This window comes from Phyllosticta capitalensis (genome assembly GCF_038381095.1).
Source record: "Phyllosticta capitalensis strain CBS 128856 chromosome Unknown BKA78scaffold_6, whole genome shotgun sequence".
In the NCBI taxonomy this organism is placed as follows: domain Eukaryota; kingdom Fungi; phylum Ascomycota; class Dothideomycetes; order Botryosphaeriales; family Phyllostictaceae; genus Phyllosticta; species Phyllosticta capitalensis.
Window position 1 is genome coordinate 840982 of NW_027117444.1, and position 26980 is coordinate 867961.

At 54.4% G+C, this 26980-nt stretch overlaps 10 protein-coding genes across 10 annotated transcripts; 4 read left to right on the top strand and 6 right to left on the bottom strand.

Moving 5' to 3' along the window:
- The first annotated feature begins 849 nt into the window (after positions 1-849).
- Positions 850-3808, top strand: BKA78DRAFT_316440 (elongation factor EF-1 alpha subunit). The gene is made up of 5 exons (XM_066888618.1): positions 850-1075; positions 1137-1157; positions 1219-1353; positions 1412-1504; positions 2313-3808. Exons 1-5 carry the CDS (start codon positions 994-996, stop codon positions 3758-3760), a joined length of 1779 nt encoding a protein of 592 aa, XP_066743289.1. The 5' UTR covers positions 850-993; the 3' UTR covers positions 3761-3808.
- Positions 3809-5183, bottom strand: BKA78DRAFT_316443 (RmlC-like cupin domain-containing protein). The gene is made up of 2 exons (XM_066888619.1): positions 4318-5183; positions 3809-4226 (listed from the first exon to the last, which is right to left on the bottom strand). Exons 1-2 carry the CDS (start codon positions 4966-4968, stop codon positions 4104-4106), a joined length of 774 nt encoding a protein of 257 aa, XP_066743290.1. The 5' UTR covers positions 4969-5183; the 3' UTR covers positions 3809-4103.
- Positions 5184-6483: 1300 nt separating this feature from the next.
- BKA78DRAFT_331890 (glycoside hydrolase superfamily) lies at positions 6484-7754 on the bottom strand (the record flags this gene model as incomplete). Its single annotated transcript, XM_066889926.1, has 2 exons — positions 6484-7332; positions 7410-7754. The coding sequence occupies 2 exons, from the start codon at positions 7752-7754 to the stop codon at positions 6484-6486; spliced, it is 1194 nt and encodes a 397-aa protein (XP_066743291.1).
- A 1406-nt stretch (positions 7755-9160) lies between these two features.
- On the bottom strand, positions 9161-10768 carry BKA78DRAFT_353533 (uncharacterized protein; the record flags this gene model as incomplete). Its single annotated transcript, XM_066891574.1, has 4 exons — positions 9161-10288; positions 10337-10429; positions 10485-10610; positions 10673-10768. The coding sequence occupies 4 exons, from the start codon at positions 10766-10768 to the stop codon at positions 9161-9163; spliced, it is 1443 nt and encodes a 480-aa protein (XP_066743292.1).
- An 816-nt stretch (positions 10769-11584) lies between these two features.
- BKA78DRAFT_296328 (carbon catabolite repression protein-like protein cred) lies at positions 11585-13816 on the bottom strand (the record flags this gene model as incomplete). The annotated part of the gene is made up of 5 exons (XM_066886606.1): positions 11585-12466; positions 12517-12951; positions 13004-13328; positions 13393-13536; positions 13758-13816. 5 exons carry the CDS (start codon positions 13814-13816, stop codon positions 11585-11587), a joined length of 1845 nt encoding a protein of 614 aa, XP_066743293.1.
- Positions 13817-14998: 1182 nt separating this feature from the next.
- On the bottom strand, positions 14999-17597 carry BKA78DRAFT_252438 (WD40-repeat-containing domain protein; the record flags this gene model as incomplete). Its single annotated transcript, XM_066884736.1, has 8 exons — positions 14999-15084; positions 15252-15327; positions 15390-15578; positions 15680-15965; positions 16029-16387; positions 16617-16784; positions 16853-17400; positions 17459-17597. 8 exons carry the CDS (start codon positions 17595-17597, stop codon positions 14999-15001), a joined length of 1851 nt encoding a protein of 616 aa, XP_066743294.1.
- Positions 17598-18323: 726 nt separating this feature from the next.
- BKA78DRAFT_331894 (EF hand associated-domain-containing protein) lies at positions 18324-20314 on the top strand (the record flags this gene model as incomplete). Its single annotated transcript, XM_066889927.1, has 3 exons — positions 18324-18366; positions 18428-20109; positions 20162-20314. The coding sequence occupies 3 exons, from the start codon at positions 18324-18326 to the stop codon at positions 20312-20314; spliced, it is 1878 nt and encodes a 625-aa protein (XP_066743295.1).
- A 103-nt stretch (positions 20315-20417) lies between these two features.
- BKA78DRAFT_149139 (uncharacterized protein) lies at positions 20418-21508 on the bottom strand. The gene has a single exon (XM_066882909.1). The coding sequence runs from the start codon at positions 21105-21107 to the stop codon at positions 20520-20522; it is 588 nt and encodes a 195-aa protein (XP_066743296.1). The 5' UTR covers positions 21108-21508; the 3' UTR covers positions 20418-20519.
- Positions 21387-24941, top strand: BKA78DRAFT_149130 (uncharacterized protein). The gene is made up of 3 exons (XM_066882908.1): positions 21387-21670; positions 21799-24390; positions 24443-24941. Exons 1-3 carry the CDS (start codon positions 21665-21667, stop codon positions 24818-24820), a joined length of 2976 nt encoding a protein of 991 aa, XP_066743297.1. The 5' UTR covers positions 21387-21664; the 3' UTR covers positions 24821-24941.
- A 775-nt stretch (positions 24942-25716) lies between these two features.
- BKA78DRAFT_316476 (CWC16 protein) lies at positions 25717-26980 on the top strand. The gene has a single exon (XM_066888620.1). The coding sequence runs from the start codon at positions 25798-25800 to the stop codon at positions 26923-26925; it is 1128 nt and encodes a 375-aa protein (XP_066743298.1). The 5' UTR covers positions 25717-25797; the 3' UTR covers positions 26926-26980.

Below are 26980 nucleotides of genomic sequence, written 5' to 3' on the forward strand. Positions count from 1 at the left end.
CGGTCCTTCTCAACTCGCTTGTTCTCGCCGTCACCTTCACTCCTTCAGCTCTCTCACAACAACTCGATCGATGGCCATGTCTTTCAAACTCAATGGTATTGTTCTTCATGTCCCTGCCAGAAACCGCTCGCGTGGCATTGACCCTGTTTGACGTGCTCGATTGGTCAAGTTTCCTGTATTCACTAAAACCCCTGGACTCGTCTATGCTCAATGCTGCTCGGCATGTCAAGCGTTTCCCAAACCAAACATGTTCAAAAGTCATCTGAAATGCTCAGACTCTGCCTTGTTCAAGATACTGCGATGGGTATGACCGATCCGCGGAGACGATTGGTACAGCTCAGCCATGGCAATCCGGACGGTCGAATCAGCCGTAAGAAAGCGTGACTCCGTGCAGGCACACGGATCCGCAAGATGAAAAAAAGCACTGAGCCCGTCCATATGATTGCCCCATCAGGTTAGACGCGGGTAATCCAAGTGTTGCGACCAGGTCATGGCGGGATCTTCAGAGCCGCTGTCGCTCGTGTTTGGATGATGACGATTGAATATTTCCCAGGTCCTGATGGATGTTGCCAGCTTCAATTCCATTTCCTAGCCGAAATCTTTGAACCCTGTGCTCAAACACAGCAAAGCCATTTGAAGGCCTTGAGTTGTGAATGGAGACTCCGCAGGTGGATGTCCCCAAAAGCATGGGCTTCTTCCTGCGGAATTATATCCAGGCTGCCGAAAGTAATGTGTACAAAGAAAAATAAATGCCATTCGGTATGTAAATTCAGGTGGTTTTGGTATGAGTCGACGGTATACCAAGGTTGTGTGCAACTGTTGATGGTGTTTGAGCGCCGACGAGCGAGTCAGAGGGCCGGGCGCGGGGCCGCGTTCTGTTGCGTCACTCACATCTCTTGCCGCAGACGTTGAATCCAAACGCCTTCACAACCACAATACGCGCGCCACCAGACCACCCTTCTACCTCCGCTCTATCCACTCCGAGCTGCAACCATGTCACATCGTAGAGTAAAGAACATCGACTTTGACGACGACGATATCGACGACTACGAGGAGGATGACTATGGCGAAGAAGGTGTGACCTTGGATGGAACCAACCCCTCTACCGAACCGCCTGCTGACCCAGTCTACGATAGAACTTAGTCCCGAAGATCAGGGTGAGCCAAACATGTACCCTGACAGCTGCTGACCTGTGCGACTAATGCACAAATATCCCAGAGCAAATGCGCCTAGGCAAGACCAAAGTTCGAGAAGCCCTGGGCCCCGACTACGCCAACGTCGCCGACAAGCATATTGAGGATGCGCTGTGGAATTACTACTATGACATTGGCAAATCCGTGTCGTACCTGAAAAGTGAGGAAGACGCATACTAAGCACGAGGCCATGAGAGTATGGTTCTGATGCGCCACAGATGCACACAAGCCCGCGCCAAAGAAACCGAGCCAGCCTTCGAGATTTGACCAGGCCACGAATCTGGCAGCTCAACCACCCAAGAAAGCCAACGGTCAGTACTCATATCCTTATGACTCCTCCCCTTGCCCCATAAGAAGCTGTCCTCCGGTCGTTGGCTTGAAAATGCCCCGGACACTTGCACCGACACATGTAAGACCACCCGCCTCGACCTCGCAAAACATTTCGCAACGTCGGCTGAATCGAACTTCTTTCAGAAGTCTCCAACGCCTATCCACTTCCCTCGATACTTTCACCGCTCCGAGTCGAATCTCCACCTGCGAACTTCTTCAGCGATACCCCTTGGTTTAACGTTCCAATACATCGACTGGGAAAAATAACTCGCACGGGAAATATACCTACCATGGGTCTTAAAGGAGGATCATCCAAGCTCGCGGCTTTGGCTGCAGCACGCCGGAAAAAGCAGGAAGAGGCCAAGACTAGCCCTGCTGCATCTTCTACGGCAGATGCGCAGCAGACGACAGGTCGAGCAGTTTCCTTGCTGGATAGCTTGAACAAGAAGCCCAGTCCCGAGAGCCACGGAAACGAAGACCCAATGTCTATAGACACTCCACATGCATCATCTGCGCCAAAACCTGTCGCGCAGGCTCGACCGTATCCTCGCCCAAAACCGAGCCCCAGTCCTGTAAAACAGGAACCGCCGCCAGTGGTCGAAGCACCTGTCGTGGAGAGCAAGAAACGGAAAGCAAGCCTGTCTGACATTCGAGCGGGTCCATCAATATTTGCAAAGACAATGTTTGGATCAGAACCACGACCGAGAGGACAGCTTCTAGGGGGCATGGTGTTTTCGCTACCTTGCCCAAAAATGCTGCCGCAAGATGCTAACAAGAATCCCTTTGCAGGACCAAGTCCAGATGACGAGGTGCTGAACAAGCAAGCCAAGGCTTTCAAGAAGTCAAACACGGCGGCAAACAAGAAAGACAAGGAAACGAGCGCCGTTACACAAGGCGTAGCGAATCTCACTGTGGAAGAAGCACCACGAGTGAAGAGCAAGAATCTCAACGTCCTCGAAGAATACGAGAAATCAACCCTCAAAAGGTCTGCAAATTTCGTCGTCATCGGCCATGTGGACCATGGCAAGAGCACTCTCATGGGCCGTCTGTTATACGATCTCAAGGTCGTCGACGAACGTTCGATAGAGAAGCTCCGCAAGGAAGCCCAAAACATGGGCAAGTCGTCGTTCGCATTGGCATGGGTCATGGACGCAACCTCCGAAGAGCGCTCTCGAGGAGTCACCGTTGACATTGCGACGAATACCTTCGAGACGGAAAAGACCAGATTCACCATCCTGGACGCCCCTGGACATCAAGACTTTGTTCCCAATATGATCGCCGGCGCCAGTCAAGCAGACTTTGCGGTTCTGGTCATCGATGCCAGCGCAAACAGCTTCGAGTCGGGGCTGCGGGGGCAAACCAAGGAGCACGCGCTCCTCGCCCGCAGCATTGGAGTGCAGCAGCTCATTATCGCCGTCAACAAGATGGATGCCGCGTCTTGGTCTAAGGAGAGATTCGACGAAATCTCGCAGCAAATGTCGGCGTTCCTGACATCCGCTGGCTTCCAACCTCAAAACGTCACCTTCGTCCCGTGCGCTGGTCTGACGGGTCAGAATGTAGCGCAACCCGTGCCCAAAGACGTTGCTCCCTGGTACGACGGACCGTCCTTGGTCCAGGCTCTCGAGGCGTCCGAGGTCAGCAAGCGCGCAGTCAGTGGTCCTCTCCGAATGTCCATATCCGACATTTTCCGTGGCGACATTACCAGCGCCGTATCCGTGGCCGGCCGCATCGATTCTGGAAGCTTGCAAGTTGGCGACGCCATAGTCACGCTACCCCGACCAGCGACCGAAACGGGCACGGCTTACATCAAGGCCATCATGGTCGACGACGAACCGGCAGACTGGGCCGTGGCAGGCCAAATCCCCACGCTGCACCTCACCAACATCGACCCGGATCAGCTGCGCCTGGGTGATGTCATCTGCCACCCGACAAGCGCAGTCAAGAGCATCACCACCTTCACGGCAAAAATTTTGGCCTTTGAGCACGTCATGCCCATGTTTGTGGAGGTGCACAAGGGAAGGTGGAACATGGAAGGACGGATAACAAAGCTGCTGGCAACTCTGGACAAGAACTCCGGCGCAGTTCTCAAGAACAAGCCGAGGGTGATACAACCAGGGACCGTGGCGAAGATCGAGGTCCAGCTTGATCGGGCTGTGCCGCTGGAGACGGCGCAGAGGGTGGTCTTGAGGAATGAGGGCTTGACCGTGGCGGCTGCCATGTTGGAGGAAGTCAAGTAAGGGTTGCATTATCTCCAAAGAATCTAGAGATTAGAATTGGTAATGAATCTTGCATTTCCGAGTAATACTTTTCGCAATTCCCTATCACCATCCTATATGAGGAGGACCATGGCTTGAGCAGGTTTTGAGATGATGTCAGGTAGATGAAATAGCCACAAGCCAGCTCGTGTGACGCTTCTCTCTCTGCATGCAGCCGAAATGCTATCGCCATAAGTCCTGATGCACTTGGTTGATGCTCTTCATGGAGATACTGTCTCGAGGGTCTCGATCTCGACCCCCTCCTACCTTCGCAGTCCACAATGTCGCATCCAGTGACTTGTTTCAGCAAACCTCCACATAGATTTCACGACTTGTCCTGCCTCAGTAACCATGCAAGCTCTCCAGCCTGCTCAGGTGTCACCAGTTGCTTAAGACGTTCCTCTGTCAAGAAATCATGGTCCGTAAACTCGAACCCGGGAACAACAGTCTGCAAGACGTCAGCCGGAATCACAAGACCAAATATCGACGTAGCGAAGAATGCTCCCTCCACCTCCACGGGAAGCACGAAAAAAGCTCACCTCACTAATCAACAGCCCCTCCTCACTCTTCCCGCGGCCATCCTCATCCTCGAGCAAGAAACTCGCCTTGTACTTGCCGCCATCTATGATCCACACCATACGTTCGCCCTTCTCCACATCCTTGCCCACAACAAATGTCTCGACGCGCGCCTTGGCCTCGCCCTTGCTCTCCTCGACCTCATCCGCATGAATCAACACGTACCGGCCGCGCCCGCGAATCAGCGTGTGCACGGTGCGTCCCTTATTGCGATGCCACTTGCCAGCCGAATTCGCCTGGCCGAGCAGGTAAAAGATGCTCGTGCTGGCCGCGCGCGTCAGGTCGGCCCAGCGGCGCTCCGCGGCTCCCGTCTCGCCGCCTTCCTTGTACGTCTTGTCGTCGCCCGACGCCGTCTCGGCAAACGATACCACGCCCGATGCTGGGGATAGCATCCCGCTGTCGTAGGTGGAGTGGAACGGGTTCGTCACGCGCCGGGCGTCGCGGTCCAGCTCGACGAAGTAGCCGCCTTCGGGGTGTGGGAGGAGCTTGAGCGCGCGGATGAGGGTGGCGGTTGCGGCGTTTTCGGCGGCTGTTGCGTCGGCGTTGGAGAGGTGGGTTGAGGAGGGGAAGGAGGGGCGGAGTGGTGAGCTGAGGCTGGTGTCGATTGTGGACATGGTGGTAGTGGTAGTTATTTGGGAGATCAGTCTGGCTGGTTTAATGGTTTTGCGATTTCGAGGCGAGTTGCGGGGATGGTTGTCGAGGCGAACAGAACGTGGAGCTGGGAGGACGACAGAGAGCTGGAAAAGGCGTTCGTTGCTAGACCTACGTTCGCTGCTCGTCGTGGTGAGAGGTGCACAGAAGAGAGGGGAAAGCTGATGTGAGCAGTGAGAGAAACACTGACAAGCATCTGAAGCTATGACAGCATCCAGGTGGGGCAATGGAGGACAACGACCAACGATACGCACAGACCCCTGTGAAGAAGCAACAACCTCAGGTACCACCGTCCCACGTTGCACAATCAAGAAGAAAACGCAGGGCAACGAAAATTAAACTTGTCCTCGGAAAACTTGCCATGTCGCAATCTTCTTGAGATCCGAAAAAGAAAAAAAAAAAAGACAAACCCAGCCCAGCGGCTCTATCATCTTATCTGCAAACCCACGCCGCCGTCGACATTCACATGCTGGGCGTACCAAAAAAACATCGAACCATCGCGAGCAAGTAAGTGATAAATGGCATGAGCGTTCGATGGCGCAAGGAACCATGGGAATGAGCAAACGGTATCAGCAGGAGTAGAGATATCAACACAACACTCCTTGGTCAGACTGCGAAACCGGCGACGCTGGCAAAATATTTTTGGAGCACTCTTCACATGCACCGCTCTGACCGTGCCTTTTCTCCTGCGCGGTTGTGTTTGTTCAACAAGAACGTGTAGCCGATGCAAAAATTGGGTGTCTGGTGGCTGGTAGCTGGAACCATTTTCACTTTTCGCACGAGCCGCCGGAACCTTCCTCTTTTGCCGTTCTACTAGCTGCATGTTTCGTCGAGGCGGGCTCGAATTGCGACATTGAGTAGGCAATCATTTTCTCAGAACAGCAGCTTGGCGATAGTGAAGGAAGGTTGGCTTTTGGATAGGCGTGTACCTAGGCCTTCCGGTCAGAGTGGCGGCTATCAAGATTCGTGATTGACGTGAGAGGCTTTGAGCCGAAAACCGCCTTTGGGCATGCTTGGATTACGGCAATTCAGCCAACCAGTGACAGTGGCGGACCAGTACTAGAAGGATACGAAGCTTTTGCTGCCAACGAGACCCAACGAAATCTTGGTGGCTAGAAGGTCGTGCGCGCTCACACGGCCGATTTGTTCGGAGCTGGAGGACGACGAGCTTCCGTCCCGTTTTCTGCCCAGCTGGACAGAGTTCAAGAATGGCTGAAAAAACATGGCCAAGCTGCCGTCTCGCGCGCAAGATGCCTCACGTTTGCCCCTTTGAGACTTTTCCAAAAAGCAAGTGCAGTTTGTCTGATTCGTGAAGGGCGGCTTCTAGATCACCTGGCCGGACAGTGAGGCGTCGGCATTCAGCATTGATCTGTACGTGCGCAAAATCAAGGTTCTTCTGCCGCGCCAAAGTCAGAAATCAGGTGGCTTGACTGAGCGGTGGTCAAGCACACCGGTGAGTCTGCACCGCGATTCGTCATTCATTGCTCGAGGAGCAACACGGCAGCCGTCTCTACATCGCCGTTCGTGGCATTCAAGGCCGCGACGACATTAGCTCGCCCAAACCCCAGCTCGCAAAGCTTATCGACGTCGGCGTTCGGCCAGGGGACCTCAGTCGGCGGCAGCGGACCAGTACCCCCAGGAGGGGCAGCAATACCGACCTCCTGATCAGTTCTCGGTACTGTACCCCTGACGGCATACCCTACCGCCTTGACCCATTCCCACGGCCGGCTTGCGCATGCGATATCGTGGCCCTCTTCGCCTTCGTTTGAGCCTGCATTGAAGTATTCCCACCCCATGACGCCGCCAAAGCGCGAACCTCGGCTTCGCAATGCTGTTACGACAGCTGATAACCTGCCCACATCCACCCAGCCGCTGCCTCCATTTCGACAATTCGTCAGTACGCCAACAATGACTTTGCCAGCCGGCCATCCCGACGATACCATAGCGTCGTAGAAGTGCGCGTTGCTGGCGTCGCCCCACCCATTGTAAAACTGGACATGATACCAGCTGACGAGGTGTCCGTGTCCCGCCTCCAATGCAAAGTGATTGAAGCCAGACATGTGAGGATGGGAATGCGGGATCTGGAGAGGTGCGCTTGGGGGTTGCGTGGTCGGAGTGTACAAGATTGGGGGTTGGCGCAGGTCGGGAATCATGGCGGTTGCGACGGGTGCTAGCGTCGTGATGAACGAGTGGCCAAAGTCGCTGCGTAGACGCGAGAGCAGGCGGATGATAGTGGCGATGGAGATTTCTTCTTCGACGTCGAGGTCGAGCCCGTCGAGGGACTGCCGTCGGATGATGTCTCGGAGGGGAGAGTAGTAGGCTTCGAACTGCGACATTCGTGAGTTGTTGCTCAATCGCCAACCTTTTGTTAAGCCGAGCATGTGAAGTTTGACAAGATGCTCACCTCTTCCTCATTGCCCTGCAGTCTCCAATAACTGCCCTTGGCGGCTCCACCCAGCATGCCCATGACCTTGACGCCTGCTGCCTTCAGCTGCCGTACTTCATCCCATAGCTGATTGAATTTGGTTGCGCTTGGCGGATCATCATTGAGCGTAATGTTCCCAGGACCCTCGTTCAAATGTATTGCCGCGATGATGACGTGCGTCACTCCGGTATGGTTCGTGAGAAGAGGCAGCAATGATATGGGTTCGCCAGATCGCGTGTGATGTGTTTGGGCATAAAGGACCAGCCGTGGCGTGTGTCCGTCGACTGAGGGGGTTGCGAGAGGGTGTTGCGTCGACGATGTCATGAAAGGCGATGTCTTTCCGCTGTTGATTGATGATGATGATGATGATGATGATGATGATGATGATGATGATGATGATGATTCTATTAAACACCTGGGTGCAGCCGCTAGACCGGAGAGTCTTGGTAGAGCGATCCCTTGTAGGGATATAGGGCGCCACACCTTATTGACGCGGGAAAGGGGGCTCTAGGTCCTCCCTACTTAAGTCGTGTCTCAGAAACCTCTAAAAGAATCTACTAGCGCGTCCAATTGGGAGAAACTATAGGTGGTGTAACTTAGCTGAGACTCTGAGGTGTCGCACACACATAGAAAATTAGCCTATCTATAAAATGGCAGACATGCCGCCCTCCTCGCCCCAGTATCCAGTAGTAATTTACTAGAATAGTGTAACCCATACCGAATTCACTCAGCAGATTCACCTATCTTGGCGACAGGGAACGGAGTTGCTCCCACCTATCAAGGGAGGAGGAAACACCTTAAACCAGCTGCTCTCGCTGGATTCTAGCAGTTTGATTGGTGAGACCCCTATCGCCAAGATAGGTGAATCTGCTAAGTGAATTCGGTACTGCTTACTAGAGCCCCAGTATTAGCCATCTAAGTGTAGACTTAATAGCCATCCTGTGCTCTGGCTTATAGATATCTGCCTTCCCCTAACTTAGAAGGTGTAACGGTTGTACTGAGGTGTTGCTAGGGACTGGTGACCTCTGTTGAACTGGACTAGCCTTGGTAATAGAGAGTAGGTCTAATACTTAGATGGAGGATGGAGAAGTCTTGTAGAGTAGGAGCCTGTTGTTAATGTGTCAGCTACACAGCACTGTTGTTCATGTGTTGGTAGTACAGCCTAGTTTCATATAGGCGCACGCGTTTCTGTGTTTGCTAGAGGCCTCAATAGAACACTCTATTACCACTCGACACCGCGTGGAGGTGGAGAAGCCGTTTTCGTCGAGCTTTCCGCTGTTGATTGGATGCTGTGGTCAAGGTGGCAGTTCGGGCAACGCAAGTACCGTACGCGAACGCGCCGAGACGCGGGCGGGAGAGCGGGCAGAACCGACGTGGGGGTCACAGAGGGCTCTCAGCTCTAGCCCCTGGGCACATCTGCAGGGTCCACCCATCCACCGTTCACGAGACTGGTCCTGGCACCAAATCCGTACTGGACGCGCACTTTCAGGAGTTTCAATTGAAGAGTCGTATGATACTAGAAAAGGGGTCGGAACGCGCACCTGTGATATATTGCTGTCCAAAACAAAGCCAAAACCCCCATCCCAGCCGAGACGTCGAAACGAAAAAGGAAATAACCCAGCACCCGAAACGATACGGCGTCGTTCTCATGACATGTTGCATTGGATGGGAAGCGAAAAGAGAATCCAACTTTTTGACCACAAAGTTCGTTTGAGAGTTCAAAGAGAGCCTCAAGCCTTCTCCGTCTTCTCTTCGACCGGCGCGCTAGTTGGTGCGGTAGATGCAGTCGTTGGCGCAGCCGAAGTTGGCTCTGAGCCGGCGGCACTCGTGATACCTTGAGTCTGCAGTGGCGACATCTTTCCATCCGGACTGATTGGACTGGAGGCCATACTACCGCTGGTCGCTCTGCTCTCTGCCGGGCTAATGGGCTGCTCGCTTGTATGGCTGCCCGCGCATTCACGGATGATATTCCACCATTTCTCTGCATCGCTGGCCGTGTGCGCCTTGAACGCAATTTCGTGCGTCATGGAAAAGGCATTTCCAATTTTTCCTTTCGAAACATCTTTGCCCTTGACATTGAACTTGTTGCCGTCAATAGCGCCGACAACACAGTCGGGAAGGAAGAGAGAGAGCTCCGGCTCCGGGTCTTTCTGGAAGTCATCGTCGGTCTTGAATTCGTGCAAGTACTTGGCCGGCGAGACAACGTAGTAGTTGGCATCATAGCGGCGCAACATCTTTCCTCTCTTCTCCAGGGATCCAGCGATCAGCGGCTGAGTGGCTTCATGGTTCTGGTTGGGGAACGTGATGTTGCCCACTGAGCGAGGCGGAGCGGAGGGGTCAATGAGAATGTTAGTCTCGCGCTTAATGAAACCCTCCCACTCGAAATTTCCAGGGATGCACTGGCATGTGCCGACGATATCGGCGTACATGGCCTTGGTCTGCTCCATCTGGGTGCTCATGACTGTGTTGAACTGTCCCATGCCGGATTGGAAAGTCTGAATAATGTGCGCTTCAAACTGCGCAAAGTTGTTCTGCACAGCCAGCAGGTCCTGGCGGTTGTTGTTCTCCTCCATGCATTGCTTGTTCAAGCGGTGGACGACTTGGCGTCGAAGAACATAAGGATCCTGGTCGGCGGTAATTCTGCCACCGGCTGATGCGAAAGCAGCAGTGTGCTGACCGAGCAACTCGATATGCTTTTGCGTCACAGCGCGAGCCTTGTCGACGGCCTTGCCAGTCTTTCCAACACCCTTAGTGAGTTCCTTGTTCTTGTTCTTTATCTCGGTGTGCAGACGCTCGAAAATCGGGAGAACCTGGCCTTTGAGGGACTTGGCGGTATTTTGGTGCGAGTTTGAAAGTGCCTGGGACGTAAGTCAACGAGGAAAGTCACGACAGGATTTGCGACATACCTGAGTGTTGGATCGAATGTTGTCAAACCACCCAGCGATACCACCCATGTCCTGGCTGAAGTGGTGTCCTTCCCTCAGGGGGTTGCTAACAGTCTGCACCCCTGTTAGCAATGCGCGCAGGCATTGAAGAACTTGCAGCTTGACCGACCTTCAGGACTTTTTCGTATTCCTTTCCCTGGCTAGTCTGGAGCTTCTCGGTGGCGGTGATGTACTCCTCGATGTAACCGCATGCGTGTTTCCAAGCCTGGAGACGCTCCTGAAAGAGCTTGGTGACCTGATTCGAAGCGCACCCGTTAGTGCGCAAGCTCGTGACATATGCGCAGTCCCATAGCTTACCTCGCTGGTGTCTTCGTCGGGAATTGCGCTCTCATCGCCCATGGTCGTGGTGGTGGTCGCCCTCCTAGGGAGCGTGGATTCGGTAGGGCTTGCCATTGCGGAATGCGTGTCGCGAGGTGGATCGGTGATGGATGTTTGAATAATTGCTATCGCGGAAGAGATAGGGAGGGACCAGGAGCAGTGAAGCTGGAGTGCAGGGTAGAGGAGGGCGGGATCGGAGGTGGAAGAGTCGTGGTGCAAGGTAGTTTGGGGCAGGCCAGGATAATGAGCTGGGGGAATTAAGCACGGCTTGGCGAGCTCAACGCGTCAGAGGCGTCCAGACTTGGTTCGGGGGCGTCGCCTAGTAAAATCACAACGTCGCGAGGCGTAAGAAAACGGACAAGTTTTTGGGCCAGATCAGGAATGAAGTCGCTGTGGTGGTCAGCACTAACACCAAGGGACCCTGACACATGTTCTAGCCCATCCTTACTCTTAGGACCGTTCCGGCTCCCGCATGTTTATCTTGGCTCTCCAAAGACGTCATCCCGCAGGGATCAGGTGCACCTGTCCCACGACTGCTCCTGCGGAATGCGTGATTGACAACATTCCCGCATGATCAACGCGCCAAAGATCGACACCGTTTGTTCGTTCCTTCTTGCATTATAAGTCTATGTAGTACCTCTGAGTAGCAATGTTTGTAGCTTGAACCAAGAATTTTGTATCCAGCAGCCCTGTACGCCTGTGAAAATGCTGATGGGGGACGCCAGGAGGTGGGTATCTACCGCGCCAGGCTTTGCCGTCTATTCGAAATGAGAGAAACAAAACTTCGAGCCAAACCGTCTACGCTCTGTGTATGTGTGCCAAAAAAAAGAACCGGTTCTAGGGAGTCATCAAGACGCTCCAATGGTCAGTGAAAAACAAGGGAAAGATATTTCAATAGTGGCCAACACGTGCTGCAGCCTCTGGTCTCAAACGATTGAACGCCGTATTTCTTTCCGTCTCTTCTGTCAAGGTTGCCAAACTCCCAGTGGGCGAGGGGGTGCTATCCCTGCTTCCCCGAACATGTGCCACATTGGGGCGTCGCAAATCGTGGACTGGACTCGCTGGTCTACTCGTGGCCACCTCGTACGTGGGCAGATCTTCACTGATGGGAGTTCGTATGGGCGTTGCGAGCGCCGTGTTGTAACTCGGTATTCGTCCAAGCGCCTCCATGTCGTATTCCACTCGAATTTCAGCCACGGGAGGGAAGTAGCTGGTTTGAGGGGAGTGGTTGGCACTGTTGTGCGACTGGTGGCCACTTGAAGGTTCTGAAACTTGATGCGAGCCGTTTTGACCGCCGGGACTGACTGGTGCTGAACTCTCATATCCATTCCGAGGCGTATTCGTTCCAGACGAATGTCGGGAAAAGTAGCTACCGGACCTTGAACGGAAGTCGGACGGATGATTTTGAGAAAGGCTGAGACGTGCCAGGCGAGAGTGCAGCTGGCTCGCTGATGCGCCCATGCCCCCTGATCCTGCAACAGCGTCCATGGAGGGCAAGTCTTCGGTTGAGTTCCGGCGGCTTTGCGCGTACAAGGGGGTTGCATATCCGCTGGGTGCCGGCGACCGCCACCCTGGCGTCCTGAATCCTCTTGGGTCGATGTCGCTGTACATTTGATCGAGCTGATGCTCGGCATAAGTGGGAGGCGCCGCCTGTGTTGCCTCGGCGTGCATGGCTGCTTCAATGAATGCTCCCGACGCTGGTGAGACACTCTGATCCTCGCCCACGGGAAGGTTTGGCGAAATAAACAAAACACAATTGTTCTTGACAAGGAGCTGCGTGCAATTAGTGTCGGACCAATCATGGCTGATATAGGAAAACATACCTGACTCGTGTGGCCTTCGGGATTGTGAAGGTTGACGAATAGCTTGATCTTGTGGTCTATACGGATAAAGTCCGTATCCACATTTTGCCTGCACTTCTTGAGAGACTTGGGAAAAGTAAGCGTGAGTTTGAACTTGTAAGACTCGTCAAACGGATGATCGTCGTCCTCCTCGGTCATTCTCTGCTCAGCGTCATTGGGCATGTCGAATTCCTCTTTTGCGACAATTGCGTCCCACGAGTGAGGAATGGTACGTTCTCCCTGGATTGCATTCAGGATGACGTGCTCGTGCAACTCCATCTTGATCTTTCCTATTGTGACCCCCTTTTTCAGGGGAATCAGCTGGAAATCAGCAGTGGCCTGGGTTCCGAATATGAAGTTGGTCTGCGGTATTGTGATCTTGTACGCCAGCTTGTCCGCCCACACATCTTCGTTGGTCTAGCATTTTTGTTAGACTGAGACAGCAGAGCGGTCGAGACTTGGCACGTACCTGCTCCATTGCAGCTTCAGACAAAATCTCGTTCGCCAGCGTCCGGACAACCCTCAGGTGCTTGTCTGCGTACAGGCATTTGGCCATCATGCCTCGGTCGAGTGTGGCGTGGAGGTTGTAAATTATGTAGCTGCCAGCGAGACCCTCGACGCTCTCAGGCAAGTTCCCTTTCAGAGTAAACCTGAAATTCCACTCGTGGACGCCAGGTCCCATTGTGTGAACAATCTTCTTGCTTCCACCGTCGGCGGGATAGAGGTACTTGTCATCCCTGAGAAATTCATCCTTGTAGACAATCTGCTGGGGATTCACGGCGTTGGTGAGCCAACTGGATGATTGGTCGAGTCAGTTTTGGCTGCGTCATTCCAGTTTTCCCAGTGATTTCTACGCACGAGACTTTGCGAGTGCCAATCAGCGAGAGCTTGATGTAGCGGATAGGTATCGAGTCGCGGTTGGTGAGGACCAATTTTCCGGTGAGCGTAACAGGTTCGGCGTTGTGAGCGTCACCGGAGAAGACGACAAAGGGCGAATCGGGTCTAGGTACGGGAGATCAGCTGTCAGGCATGCAGTGCAAAGCTAGCGGGCGAAACAGCGCAGAGAAGAGATTTTTGGAAGCATTCTTCGGCATGCTGAATAAAGACATGCAGACAGCCAGGTAGTGAAAGATGGCAATTAGAGGTTCATAGACATTTTTGAGACATTTGAACGCAAGCTTGAATTCAAAGCAAAGTGGGTGAAATTCCTGGATGATGCGTACCTTATCTCGAGAACCGGCTTCGACCTACTTCCGCCAAAGACTTTGGGAGTGGTGACCATGGCGGCGGCGAGGCGGTGGTTGAGCGGTGGAAGGCCGGCTTCGGGGCCAGCGGGCTGGTGGAAATAATCGAGAGGGATGCGGCAGGGTTGGTGTCGGTCGAGAGGGTGCCGCAGAGAGAGAGGGCCGGGAGATTAAGTAGAATGGAGGGCCGGCCGACAGGAGGAGATGATACGACGACGGGGAGTGGTAAAGGAAGAACAACGATAGCAAAAAGTCGGCGAGGCAAAGTGAGGCAAGGTCCGTTGGCGTAGGCGTTGGCAGCGCAGCAAAGTGCAGTGCAGCAGCAGGGCGACAAAGAAGGTATGCCGATGCCGACGGTTGCTTCAGCGGGCGGGATGACGTGATGAAATGCAGCACAAGGCGGCAGACGGAGATCCCGCGCGCAGGTTTGGTACAGGGCAGCTGCTAGGTGGACGTGGTTGAGTCGAGGCGGCGGCGTGCGAGGTGCAACCAGGGTCGTGGCTCTAGCACATGCGCCAGAGGATGCGAGACCAAAAGACGTTTGCAAGAAACAGCGGAGACGCCCTCCCTTTTGTTCTTTTTTTTTTTTTTCTCTCTCTGCTGCTCACCAAGGCCCGAGCAGTGACAGGCAGCGGAAGTGGCACCGCGCGCGATAGTGACGAAGACCCCAAAGCCAGTTAGCAAGCTCCTAATCTCTCCGTTGGCCGGACTAGACCATCTCTCATTTTGCTATGACGTGGGGGACACTCGGCTTTTTTTTAACAGTGACAGGGCATGGGTGTTGAGCGCCACACAAGAGCGAGAAGAGATAGGCCGTCGTTTGACGAAGCCTCCCGAGGACCCGCTCCCTACCCGCTGTTTGCGGTCCGGCGACAGGGGATGATAATCTTGGTCTGCTAGTGCAACCACTACAATAAAATCATTGACATGTTTCCATTGTCACAATGGTCATGGAGCAGCAACTAGAAACATCTGCAACCTGCTGACTGCATGCACATGGCCCTGCTGTTTCACTGGTGTTGATCTGTCGTGATCACAAGCCACACCCGTCGTCGTCCTCACGGTCAGCCCATCGACTGACCCTCAGCACACTCTGATACACCCTCTCTTATCCTGCATAAATGATTTGCACTCTACTCTGCTTTTGGCTGCATCTTTTTTTAAAACACCTCCATGTTATATACACCTGCAGCACGACAATCGTCATGTCCCTGCTGTCGTTACTGTTGCTGCTCTTCACTGTTGCCGCCGCCGCCACCGCCGTCGTCGGCGCCCTCCTTTGGACGATTCCACGTTTTAATGTGACCTGTTGCCAGTGGTCAGCAAATGCATGTCCTTGGTCGTTGGATCTGCGGCCAGCACGGGTTCCTGCGCACACGACTGCAAGTGCCGGTGTGGGCCGCCCGATGCTAGTGCCGCGTAAATCAACATGAAGACAGATAAGGCCGCCTCCTTTCGCCAATCTGCACTCACCGTTTTCGCACGATGTGAGGATGCAATCTTCCTCGAATCCGAGCCAGCAAAGTGCGTGGTCGTCGACCGACTTCGCCTGCGAATCATAACTTGGTCAGCAATCACTGCTCCTGTATCCCGAAGTCTCGGCGAGAATACCATGACCGGCGGCAACATGGCCGTGCGCGCCCGAGGCTCAACAGGATGCTCCGCCTGTTGTTCCATGCCCTGCTCTGCGCTTCCCATGGTCCCGTTTGAATCCGATCTCAGCCGCGTCGTAGACCCATTGGTCGGGTTTCGTGCCGGCGCAATGTGAGACGAGATGCTCCCTCGTTGCCGAACCGATGCCTGCGACTCCATCAACACCGGTCAGCATCGCCATCAAACATCGAAAAAAAAAAAAAAAACTTCCACCCCGCCCCCTTCCTCAATCGGGCGATGAAGCTTACCGCTCGCGGCCGATGCAGCATCCCAACGCTAAAGTCCCACAATAGGAGTCTGCAGTCCTCCCCAACGCTGCCAAACCGGTAGTTGCGATCGTCGCACCGCCACGGGTCGAACGCTACACTCGAAACCCACGAGTTGTGTCCCTGGCATCGTGCTACCAACATGCTGTCTTCGACGGACCATATCGACACGAGATCGTCCTGTCCGCCCGTAACGACATATCTTCCGTCCGGAGACCAGCAGACACACATGAGTCCGCCGTAGTAGCTGCGAAAGATGTCTAGAAGCCTGCGTGATTCTCTCATATTAGCCACATGTCGGCCAATGCGTTGCGTGTTTCGAGGTGCCTACTTTTCTTGGAGATAGTCAATGACGCGCAGCGAGCCATCTTCCGACACGATTGCCAGCCGCCTGCAGTCGGGCGAGAATGCAAACGCGTTGATTTTGGACTTGGAGACTTTCCACACTGCCACCGGATTGCTCTTTTGGTTTCTCGATTGGACCGACTTTTGCACATGCAGAGCGGCGCTTCGACCGTTTTCGCTTGGCGGCTTCTCGCTATGTGGACTCGTCCCCTCGGGTACAAATGGGGCGTCTTCTTTCTCCTTGTCGTAGACCACCAAGGTCCCGTCCATGTGGGCCGCTAGAAATAGCGAGTCTGAATTTGGTATCCACCGGATTTCCGAGACAGCACTGCTGTTGATTGCCCCCTAAGACGTGTCAGGTCCCATGCATATGCACCGGCTTGCCTCCGCGGAGAGCTACGAGTTGAGCAGATTCGGTGTACGTTGACATCATTGCTTCAAACATGATGTACACGCGGCCAGAAATGCCTCATACGAAACGGAGCAACTTGTTGCTTCCGCTGTTCTGGGCCTCCATAGCCACGCCCTTCGTGATGACTATGTGATTGTGAGGAGGGGGGACTCATCATCTTACATTCTTGTTGATCCTCGCGTACTTTTGCGACATTGGCTCGTACCAAATAATATCGCCCGTCGAAAACCCGAGCACAACATCAATGTGGTTGCTCGTTTTGGTCACTCGATTTACATCATGGCACAGCGCATGCGCTTTGGTGAAGAGGATCTTGGTAAGATGTTCATCCTGCAAGATTGGGGTTAGCGCGGCTCCAACCATTGTCCAAACGAACACGCGTGACAGCCAATGCGAACCTTGTTCGAAGCCGACAAATCTAGCCATTGCACCGCTCTATTCACATTTGCAAAAGCCAATAGTCCGTCTCCGCTTCGTTCTTGTAATCTTTTTGAGAGCGCCTCGTGAGGAATTACCCGCGAAACGAAGGACGAGTTGCTCTTAATTATGTTGTTTTTTGGTTTCCTCCGCTTTAGAGGATCTTTGGACTCTTTGCCGTTGGACAGAACCAGCGCGGGATTCCCTTCGCCAAACAGTGGCGCCGCTTCGAATCCAAGCCCATTTGTCCTATTATAAGGCGAGCTGAAGTCGCTACTGGCACTCTGCGACTCGTGCGGGCTTTCTGCTATACTAGGAGGTATACCAGATATTGCGCTATTGGTAGTCTCGGATCTTTGGAGGCGGGGAAGTTGAGGTCGCCGTGGGGTCAGGATGGTTAGCGATAGCTTCGTGCCGGCAGTCGGAGGAGAGGGCGTCGTCGCGAGCGGGTTGGGGTTCTGCACTGGGGCTTCGGAGGGATGGGGCGGCGGCGTCGCGAGGTGTAGGCTGTCGCGCAGCACATAGGTGCCTGTGTGCGCGGCGTCAGGAGGACTGTCGAAATGCGGCATGGTTCTGAGAGAGGTGACTACCTTCGCCGACTACCAGCTGATGTTCCGGGCCTGTCGGGCGCGACAAGACGTTGTTGGTCTCGATGACGGGCTGGCCAGTCATTCCCAAGCCATATTGACCTGGGGGGTAGCGGGGGGCGGGTGGCAGCACAAACATGTCGTCTTCAGCTTCCGCTTCACTATGGCGGACCTTATCAGCTTCTACACAGCGCCAATGGGAGGACGGGGCTCCGATGTGGTGGTAGGGCAGAGAATCGAACGTACGGCGGTGTGCATAAGCTTCGCGGCGGTCTTGGGGGTTTGGTCGTCGAACCTTAATCAACTGGCCTCCCTATTTCCATGTGCTCTCGACGACGGGGGAGCAGACGATGATGATGTAGCGGCAGCGATCTCGAGGTCTAATGTGGAGACTGGGGAGAGAGGGAGAGGTGCGCGCACCGCGCCGCAATGCTTCGGACCGCAGTGTGGGACGGCTAAATGCTGCTGCGGCGAACGGGCGGCCTCGCTGTCAGACAAGAGGCGGGCATGGTCTGCGAGGACAAGAGAACCTAAGGGAGCGGAACGGCCAGAAGCGGGGCCAAGATGGGCGATTGCGAGGAATCGTCAGGGGTGGAAGCTGTAGAGCGCGCGCGCGAGCAGATGGTAGTTCAACGTCAACTGGAAGCCATGACGGCGAAAGGTTGCCGATGACTAGCGGGTGCTCCGAAGCGGTGCGGTGCGTACCTTGCCTAGCCCAACAGCCTGGTAACGCGCTCGTGGTACCCGTCGGCTGCCCGCAGCGACAACTTAGCACTTCACTTGGAGCTTGTAGTCATGGCTCCTGCTTCCTCCTCCAAACCCACCTCACCTCATCCCTCCCGCGAATGACTGATGCGCCGTAGCCATGGCTGCTGTGCGCATCTGTGTCTGTGGTGACGAGGGCGCCGGCAAGTCTCCTGGAAAGCTCCTTCCCTTGCGTTTGGCCCTTCTACTGACACTGCGAGCTAGGGAAAAGCTCCCTCATAACCTCTCTCGTCAAGGACGTCTTCGTCCCCAAGATCCAAAGCGTCCTGCCGCCTGTAACCCTACCTCCCACACTGGGCACCCCCGAAAATGTTACAACTACCATTGTCGACACGTCGGCCCTTCCGCAAGAGCGCGACAAGCTGCGCAAAGAGCTCCGCAAGTCGAACGTGATACTCCTCGTCTACTCCGATCACTACAGCTATGAACGCGTTGCTCTATTCTGGATGCCATACTTTCGGTCGTTGGGAGTCAATGTGCCCGTCGTCTTGTGTGCCAACAAGTCCGATCTGCACACCAATGGCAGCACCGCCCAGGTCGTCGCGGACGAGATGCTTCCAGTCATGAATGAGTTCAAGGAGATTGACTCATGCATACGGACTAGCGCAAAGGACCACCATAATATCAACGAAGTATTCTTCCTGTGCCAAAAGGCCGTCACACACCCAATCGCTCCCCTGTACGATTCCAAGGAAGCCAATCTGAAGCCAGCAGCAATGGCTGCTCTACGGCGCATCTTCTTCCTTTGTGACAAGGACCAGGATGGCTTCCTGAACGACAAGGAGCTGCACGATTTTCAGACAAAATGCTTCGACAAGCCCCTGTCGGAAGAGGATCTTTTGAACATTAAGCGCTCGATCCAGAAATGGGCGCCCGAGTCGGCAACTGAACAAGGCATCGATGAGAAGGGTTTCCTGCTGCTACACAAAGTCTTCGCGGAGAAGGGTCGTCACGAGACGATATGGACCATCTTGAGAAAGTTCCACTACACTGACAGCCTGAGCCTCAAAGACAATTTCTTGCACCCAAAGTTCGACGTCCCACAGCACGCATCTGCCGAATTGAGCCCCGCTGGATACCGTTTCTTTGTAGATTTGTTCCTCCTCCACGACAAGGACAACGATGGTGGGCTCAACGATGCCGAATTGGCAGCTCTTTTTGCCCCTACGCCAGGACTACCCGCATCCTGGGTTGACTCGGCATTTCCCTCATGCACTGTGCGTAATGAGGCTGGATATATCACGCTTCAGGGATGGTTGGCGCAGTGGAGCATGACGACATTTGAAGAGCCAAAAACGACGCTTGAGTACCTTGCACTTCTTGGGTTCGAGAGCTCCGAGCGGGGTGGAACGACAGCGGCATTGAAAGTCACAAAGCCGCGGAAAAGACGCAATCGGCCGGGGAGAGTGGAGCGCAATGTGATCCTTTGCTACGTGCTAGGTGCGAGTGGGAGTGGAAAGAGCTCACTTTTAAATGCTTTCTTGAACCGACCATTTAGCAGCATGCATCACCCTACCATCAAGCCAAGGTCAGCTGTAAACAGTGTCGAACTCCAAGGCGGAAAGCAGTGCTATCTGATTCTTGAGGAGCTCGGTGAGCTGGAGCCGGCGATCCTTGAGAATCAAGCAAAGCTCGATGCTTGCGACCTACTCTGCTACACTTATGACTCGAGCGAACCCGACAGCTTTGAGTACATTGTTCAGCTTCGGAGGCGGTATCCTCACCTGGACGCCATTCCAGCTGTATATACAGCCCTCAAGGCTGATCAGGACAAGACGATGCAGCGGAGCGAGCTGCAACCAGATGAGTACACGGGCGCATTGAACATGGCGGCGCCTTTACACGTGAGCGTCACTTGGAGCACGATTTCAGAGTTTTTCGTCCATGTGAGTAGCGCGCCAACTTGATGCTCGGATTTTGACTGACGCGAGGCTGCAGCTTGCTGAATGCGCCACACATCCATCGACGGCATTTCCCAAATCCGACGAGGAGCCAGTAGACAACACGAGCTTGTACTTGGCGCTGGGGGCCACGGTTTGTGCAGCGGCGGCCTTCATTTTCATTTGGAGGAAGAATACTGCAGGTGCATGAGCGGGGCGCAGCGAGGCTGGGCGCCAGGCACGGCATCTGAGTCCGATTGCCAAAATAAGAGCACTGCAAACCAAGCAAGAGGCGAGGTGAAGATGATCACATTACGCCAAAAGGAATCAGGCGGGACACGCAGTTAAGCATGACAGCGGCAGATGCACGCGAAAATTAAGGTTTCTCCATGGGCTTGGGTTCCGGAGCCAAGGCATCAAGGATTTGGCGAATAGACGGCGCAAAACTTCGAAGTTGTTTTTTGGCCAACGGTCGACGGGCGCATCGCAAAAGGCTCGTGCTGGTGGGTGGCTTGCGGTCGGCGCTTCGAGGTTGCAAGTGGTGAGGGACGTGATGGGCGTGATGGAAGCTGCAGAAGCGACAGCGGCTCCAGGCAGCGTTCGGCAAAGGCTACGGTCAGCGGGACAAGCAGTTCGGACATTGTATTGGAAAGAAAAGAAAATTGCTCGAGAGGCGACGGCGAGCGAGGCGCAGGTGGGTCAGCTCCTCCGGGAATTCGCGGTACACAGAACCGTGGTTGCTGTTGGCTGTGGGGGTTGAATTGAAAGCTCGTCATTTGTGGCGGCGAGGAACTTGAAGCCTGGAGGTTTTTTGACGACTTGATTGTATAGCCATGTTTTCGAATCTGCAGTTGTTGGCTCAGCTCAGCTTCGTCGTGGGCAGCGGCGCACGTGAAACAGGGACAGACTTGGAGTACCTTAAGCGATGTCTGTGAGAGGACCGGACTCAGGAGCGCGTGGAGGCGGCGGGCCTTGCGGCGGCGTGAAGAGACGACGTTGTCCATGGAGGAGGAGGAGGTGCTGCAGTCAATCGATAGATATGTAGATGTACAGTAGTGAGCTGAGCTGACTGAGGTGAGTTGGCGGGACCCCTTTGGTTCAGACTCCCTCTCTTCTCGGGCGCAACATGATTAAAGAAATGCTGCATAGTAATGCTCTAAAAGCCTTTGCCTGGCCACCAAGTCCGGCAGCACAGACATAGACGGATAATTGCACAAGTGGACGAGACGCTATCCCCAAAAAGCCCATCGACCGACCGAGGAGGACGACTGGGACCAGGACCACCTCCACCGCTTTCCGTCCACCGCCCACCGCCTACCACCCGTCCACACATCTGCATCGTATCCGCCTCCCCCACGACGACCGCACCACCGCCCTGTCTTCGCCCGCGCTCCTTTGCTGTGCATTGCGGTCATGCCCAGCTTCAGCGTCTGCTCTGTGCCTCTACCCCCCGATCCATGAGCCTCACCTGCGCTCGCGCTCAGCACCCGCCGCCCCCTTGTGACCGCCGCAACGTCGCCGAGGTCGAGTCGCGACGAGGATCTGCATTCCTCGAGCAGCCATGCAGGTTGGTCCTCCCGCTCTCCGCTCCCCCAAATGCAGGCCCCGGGCTACACAGCAGATCGCTCGTCCTGTCCACCGCCCTCCTGTCCTTGCTCTGTCTGCTGCTGACCTCGCCCCCTTCTCTGCCACCAGGTCTCAGACCGGAAGCAACACCTCGAGCGCTTGTACACGGCCAGGCGTGGCCATGCTCCACAGCTCTCCATCAACGACGACAACCACCACATCACCGAGGCCATTGGAGACATGTACGGAGAAAATGAATACAGTCGCCGCGACTCGAGACCTTTGAGCTTCATCAGCTCGCCCACCAACGAGTCCTTCGACAGCAACGACTCTCTTTACAACCAGCAGCCCGGCTCTCCCTCTTCCATATATACCGCCTCGCCACCCCGAAACCATCCAAATGGCTCCCCGAGAGAAAATACGTACAACCGCCGCAGCGGCGCCTACGACAGGTCCCCCATGTCGCCTCCGCGATTTACGAGGCGCGACTCAGATGGCTCCAATCAGCCCTTTGAATTCCAAGACATAGACGCCCAGTCGAGCCCCGCTGCCGTCGCCCAGGAACTCAGTAATCTCCAAGCCATACGCCGAATGTCCATGGATGTGCATGGCTCCGATCCAGATTTGCCATCGTTTGCCTCAAATGTCCCCATGCCGGCCGTCGCTCCTTCCCATTCTGCCGATGATGACGATCCCTCGCGCATGTTTTGGGTTCCCGCCAGGGTCCATCCCGAGCTGGCTCCAAAGGAGTTCAAGACTTTTATCGAGGAAAAGGTCGCCAGTCACAGGCGGAGATCTGGGGACATTGATGAAGGTATGCTATCGCCCGATGGTTTGAGCAGAGACGGGTCCATGAGTGGATTGCGGAGAAAGAAGTCCATGCTTTCGAAGCAGGTGGACGGACCAAATGGCTATCACGATGGCGCCGAGCGCTTGGAGAGGAAAAGATCCGTCTCTCAGCAAAACGGAATGGCACACAACCCGACGCTGCAGCAACTGGAAAGTTTGACAGAAGACCCTGCATCTCTGGTGCGGAAAGTGAGCTTGAACGAAGGAGGCGAGTCTGGTTCCGAGTCTCAGGAAAACGACGATGTGCCGATCCTTCCCGTCAAACCAGCTGGTCAAAGCTTGAAGCGTTCAACCAGGACAAATTACCGGAGAGGAAGCCTCAGGAAAGGCGAACGAATACCATTCAGTCGCAGAATGGCCAACAGGCAAGGAGATTTAACTGACGGCGAAGACTCACCAATATCGTCTCCAGTCTCATCATCAAGCCCCGAGATAAAACTAGGTCTTCAACGAGTGCACACGGATCCCATTCCCTCGAACACTTCTTCCAAAGATGAAACGCCTCAAAACTTTTCTCGGCCAAACCGAACACGCTCGCCGTCGAACGGACTCCATGCTACGGGTGCAGATCAACCGCGTCCGCGGTCCGCAGAAGAACCAGGGCAATCAGCTTCAGTAAACCGTGAGGACTTGGCACCACAACAACCTCGAGCATTCCACTCACGGATTGGATCTAATGGACGCACCACAGCATCTTTACCAGGATACACTGCAAACAGGCCCGAATCCGGCTCCAGTACCGCACCATCAATTTCCGCTTCTCCGATACCCCAGATTGTTGAGACCCCGCCGCCGTCGGATCAGCCGCCCCCGATTCCAGCACAGCACCCTGAACGCAAATCATCCAAGTCTTCGGTCGACCGCGCGCAGGCGTCGACTCCGGCGGCTCTTACTTCACCAAGGATACCACCTCCCACTCCAGTGCCTCGCCCGCCTCCTGGAAGGCAAAGTTTGCGGGAGAAAGCCCAGGCCAGTAAGCCACCAACTCAAACTCTGGACGACATGGCGTCTCATCCCTCGGCAATACCTGGACACACCAGTGCCACCCGGACGGATTCGTTATCAATAATACCGACATTTGCTGATGAAAAGAAAGACAAAGCAGACAAAAAGTCCAAGGACAAGGACGACGGTTCTGAAGGGGGTTCGAGAAAGGCGAGTTGGGGATGGTTCTCGAGAGCGAAAGGAAATGACAAAGATGACGATGATGAGGCCGAGAAAAAGGACAAGAAAGATAAGGAGGAGAGAAAGTCGAAATCCAAGCTCACCAAGGTCGACAAGTCCCACGATGCTACCCGCCTGGATGTATTGCAGGCTTCAATCGACGAAGGCCGCGGGAGGGAAAGTCTCGTGTTGGACCGCAACAGCATCAAGCTCGACGAAGAACGGCAGAAGACAAGCAGCCGCAAAACCTCTGGCGGGGAAAAGAAGGAGAAGGAAGGCATATTCTCGTCAATATTCGGAGGAAGTAAAAAGAAGGGTGACCGCGATTCTGGTGGCAAGAAAGTTAGCTTACAACGCGGACTTTCGCCAGACCCTCCTCCACGCATTCTCAAGCCGGACGTCGACTACAACTGGACCCGATTCTCCATCCTCGAGGAACGCGCAATATACCGCATGGCTCACATCAAGCTGGCAAATCCGCGTCGTGAACTCTATTCCCAGGTGCTTCTTAGCAACTTTATGTACTCTTACCTTGCAAAGGTGCAACAAATGCACCCCCACATACAAATTGGGCAGACTGCACAGCAAAAGCAGCAGCAACGCCAAGCCCAGGAGCAAAAGAAGAAGGAAGAAGAGCAGCAACGACGGCTGCAACAGCAGCAACAGCAACAGCCTGAAGAGTTCAATACTTACCAGCGGTATCAAGATGTAAGTCTAGTGAACATCCAAAAAGCCAAGCCGGTGCTAATGGACTTTGCAGCAACAAGCGCAGGCTGATACGCATGATTCGGCCTCTGAATCGTTCAGTCAAGCCGGGCAACACTACGGCAACAATGCTGAGTCTCCAGAATACGACCACAACTCCAACATGGCTCAGAATCGCTCGGAATCATATGCTTCTTACCAACAGTCACAGTCTCCCTATTCTCCTCAGCCACAACCACAACCACAACCACACATGTCCTCTCAATACCAACATCAGGGTCGCTCGATTTCCAATGGCTATAGCGTCTCAAGTGGTCAGCATTACCTTGGCCAAGGCCACTCGCACCAACAGCAACCATACTATGGACAACAAGCAAGATCTCCGAGCTACGAGGAAGATGAGGATGATGGCGAAGGCCACGATATGTGGTAGTCTGACGCTGCACGCACACTCTTTTGGCATATTTTTCGCTTCATCTTAGGCAGTGCGGTGTCAATCCGCCAGGCGGACGGGAAGCGAGAGTGGCGTGTGAAGGCCTTTACCATATTTCATTTGACTTTCATGCTATCCAGTGGACAGTAGAGGATTTAGGTCGAGACTGATGGGCCACAAGGCAAGTGGGGGATCATTGTGGTAATTTTCACCGTCGTCCCTTTTGGTTGTTGTTTTTGCGATGCATAGCGATGGGAAACCACTCTTCTTTCCTTTTTTCGCTTCTCAAGACTTTACGACTGTTGATCGAAGAGGACGCTCCCTCGGCCACGGTGGTTTTGCAGAGGTCATTTCCTTGTTCCAAACTTTTGACTCTGCATACTGGCATTGGTCCGCCTTTTCAATACCACTTCTCGCTCAAGGTCCAGATGAAGCATGCTCCGCCTGCGCTGTAGGATGTCTTGGCTAGGTGAATCGGCTGGGCTTCTTCTTTGCGGCAATGCTATTACAATACTGGTGCAGGAAATCGAATCCATGCGTTGGCATCTTGGATCCAAATCCATGCCTCATCCATTGTCCAAAAGTGTGTATAGAATGTCTTATTGGTCCAACGGTTGAGATGGTTCGACGCCAGCTGCGTGTCTATCAGGGTACTAAGAGGTGACAGTGACAGCAGAGAAGGATGAGTGATCATTGATCGTCGTCTGCTAACGGAAGTCGCTTCCTCTCAAGACGGGACTGGATGGCTCAAAACTGCCTAATCCGGTAGCCCCATCGCGTGCAACGTCCAAGTCTCGGCGCCGGCGTTTCGGGAGACGATAAGCTCCGACTCGGTCATGCATCTTCCCTGACGAATGGCGACCCTGGGCTCACTTGGCTTCGCAACACTTCCTGCTCACTCTGCTCACACACCACAACACCAATCCGGAGGCCTTGTCTGCTCATCCACACATACCTACTCTTCATCAACCACCACCATGCAGGGCTTCAACATGGGGCGCTACTATGCGCCCAGCACGTCCTCTCCGCCGCGCTTCAACACCTCGTCGCATCCTCTTGGCCAGCGCGCCCGCAAAATCGACCAGGGAATCCTCACCGTTCGCTTCGAAATGCCCTTCGCCATTTGGTGCACGACATGCGTTCCCGAAAACATAATCGGCCAAGGCGTGCGCTTCAACGCCGAGAAGAAGCGCGTAGGCAAATACCACAGCACGCCGATATGGGAATTCCGAATGCGACACACAGCCTGTGGCGGGATCATCGCCATCCGCACAGACCCACAGAATAGCGAGTACGTGGTGACGGAAGGCGCACGGCGCCGAGATACCGGGTCGCGAGAGTTGTATCAACAGGATGTCCAGGACGGCACTTTTGAAATAGTGACGGCCGAGGAGAAGGAGCAGAGGAGGCAAGACGCTTTTGCGGCGTTTGAAGGCAAGAAGGTCGAAGCGGAGCAGAGCAAGGCGGAGGGGCAGCGGATTGCCGAATTGAGGGCATGGAGAGAAAAGGACTGGGCTGATCCCTATGCGGCGAACAAGCGTCTGAGGAGGCCTTTCCGCCAGGAAAGGAAAGAAAGAGAAAAGGAAGACAAAGTCAAGGAAGGGTTGCAGGACAAGTATGGGCTTGGGTTCGACATCGCCGACGGGGAAGAGGAAGATACTCAACGGGCCAAGATGATTGAATTCGGCCACGAGGAAGAGGAGAGTGATGTTCTGGGTATGGCAAAGAAGCCTCTGTTCGGTGAGTCTGTGGTTGGACGGATGCTTGTTCCGTACTACACTAACGAGGATCGACGAGATACAACTTCGAGGCAACCTCCACGACCAAAGGCTCCAGGAACAACTAAAGCGGCGCACCAGGTCGAGCTCAGCAGGAAGTCATTGCAGCAGACTCTCGAACAAAATACTCGGGTCGCTCTGGACCCGTTTCTGTCAGACAAGAGGAGAAGCAATGCCCACGTAATTTCGGGAATCAAGAGGAGAAGAGCAGATGCCCAAGGCCTACCAACAAACGACAGTCAGTCCAGAGAGCAATCATCGGGCCCCAAGGCTGTCGTTGAAAAGAAGATGGCTTCACTAGTGGACTACGCATCTGATGACGACTAGGCAGCATTTCAATCAAGCGGCAAAAAGGCATGGACATAGCATCATTGCATGGCAT

What these genes read in the sequence shown, in the direction of transcription:
- BKA78DRAFT_316440 (XM_066888618.1), top strand. Translation starts at nt 994, where the DNA reads ATGTCACATCGTAGAGTAAAGAACATCGACTTTGACGACGACGATATC. An exon ending in GGATGACTATGGCGAAGAAG is followed by an intron (nt 1,076 to 1,136) that starts GTGTGACCTTGG and finishes AGTCTACGATAG; the next exon opens with AACTTAGTCCCGAAGATCAG. An exon ending in ATCCGTGTCGTACCTGAAAA is followed by an intron (nt 1,354 to 1,411) that starts GTGAGGAAGACG and finishes GATGCGCCACAG; the next exon opens with ATGCACACAAGCCCGCGCCA.
- BKA78DRAFT_316443 (XM_066888619.1), bottom strand. Translation starts at nt 4,968, where the DNA reads ATGTCCACAATCGACACCAGCCTCAGCTCACCACTCCGCCCCTCCTTC. An exon ending in AGGGGCTGTTGATTAGTGAG is followed by an intron (nt 4,227 to 4,317) that starts GTGAGCTTTTTT and finishes GACGTCTTGCAG; the next exon opens with ACTGTTGTTCCCGGGTTCGA.
- BKA78DRAFT_149139 (XM_066882909.1), bottom strand. Translation starts at nt 21,107, where the DNA reads ATGGACAACGTCGTCTCTTCACGCCGCCGCAAGGCCCGCCGCCTCCAC.
- BKA78DRAFT_149130 (XM_066882908.1), top strand. An exon ending in CTTACCAGCGGTATCAAGAT is followed by an intron (nt 24,391 to 24,442) that starts GTAAGTCTAGTG and finishes TGGACTTTGCAG; the next exon opens with CAACAAGCGCAGGCTGATAC.
- BKA78DRAFT_316476 (XM_066888620.1), top strand. Translation starts at nt 25,798, where the DNA reads ATGCAGGGCTTCAACATGGGGCGCTACTATGCGCCCAGCACGTCCTCT.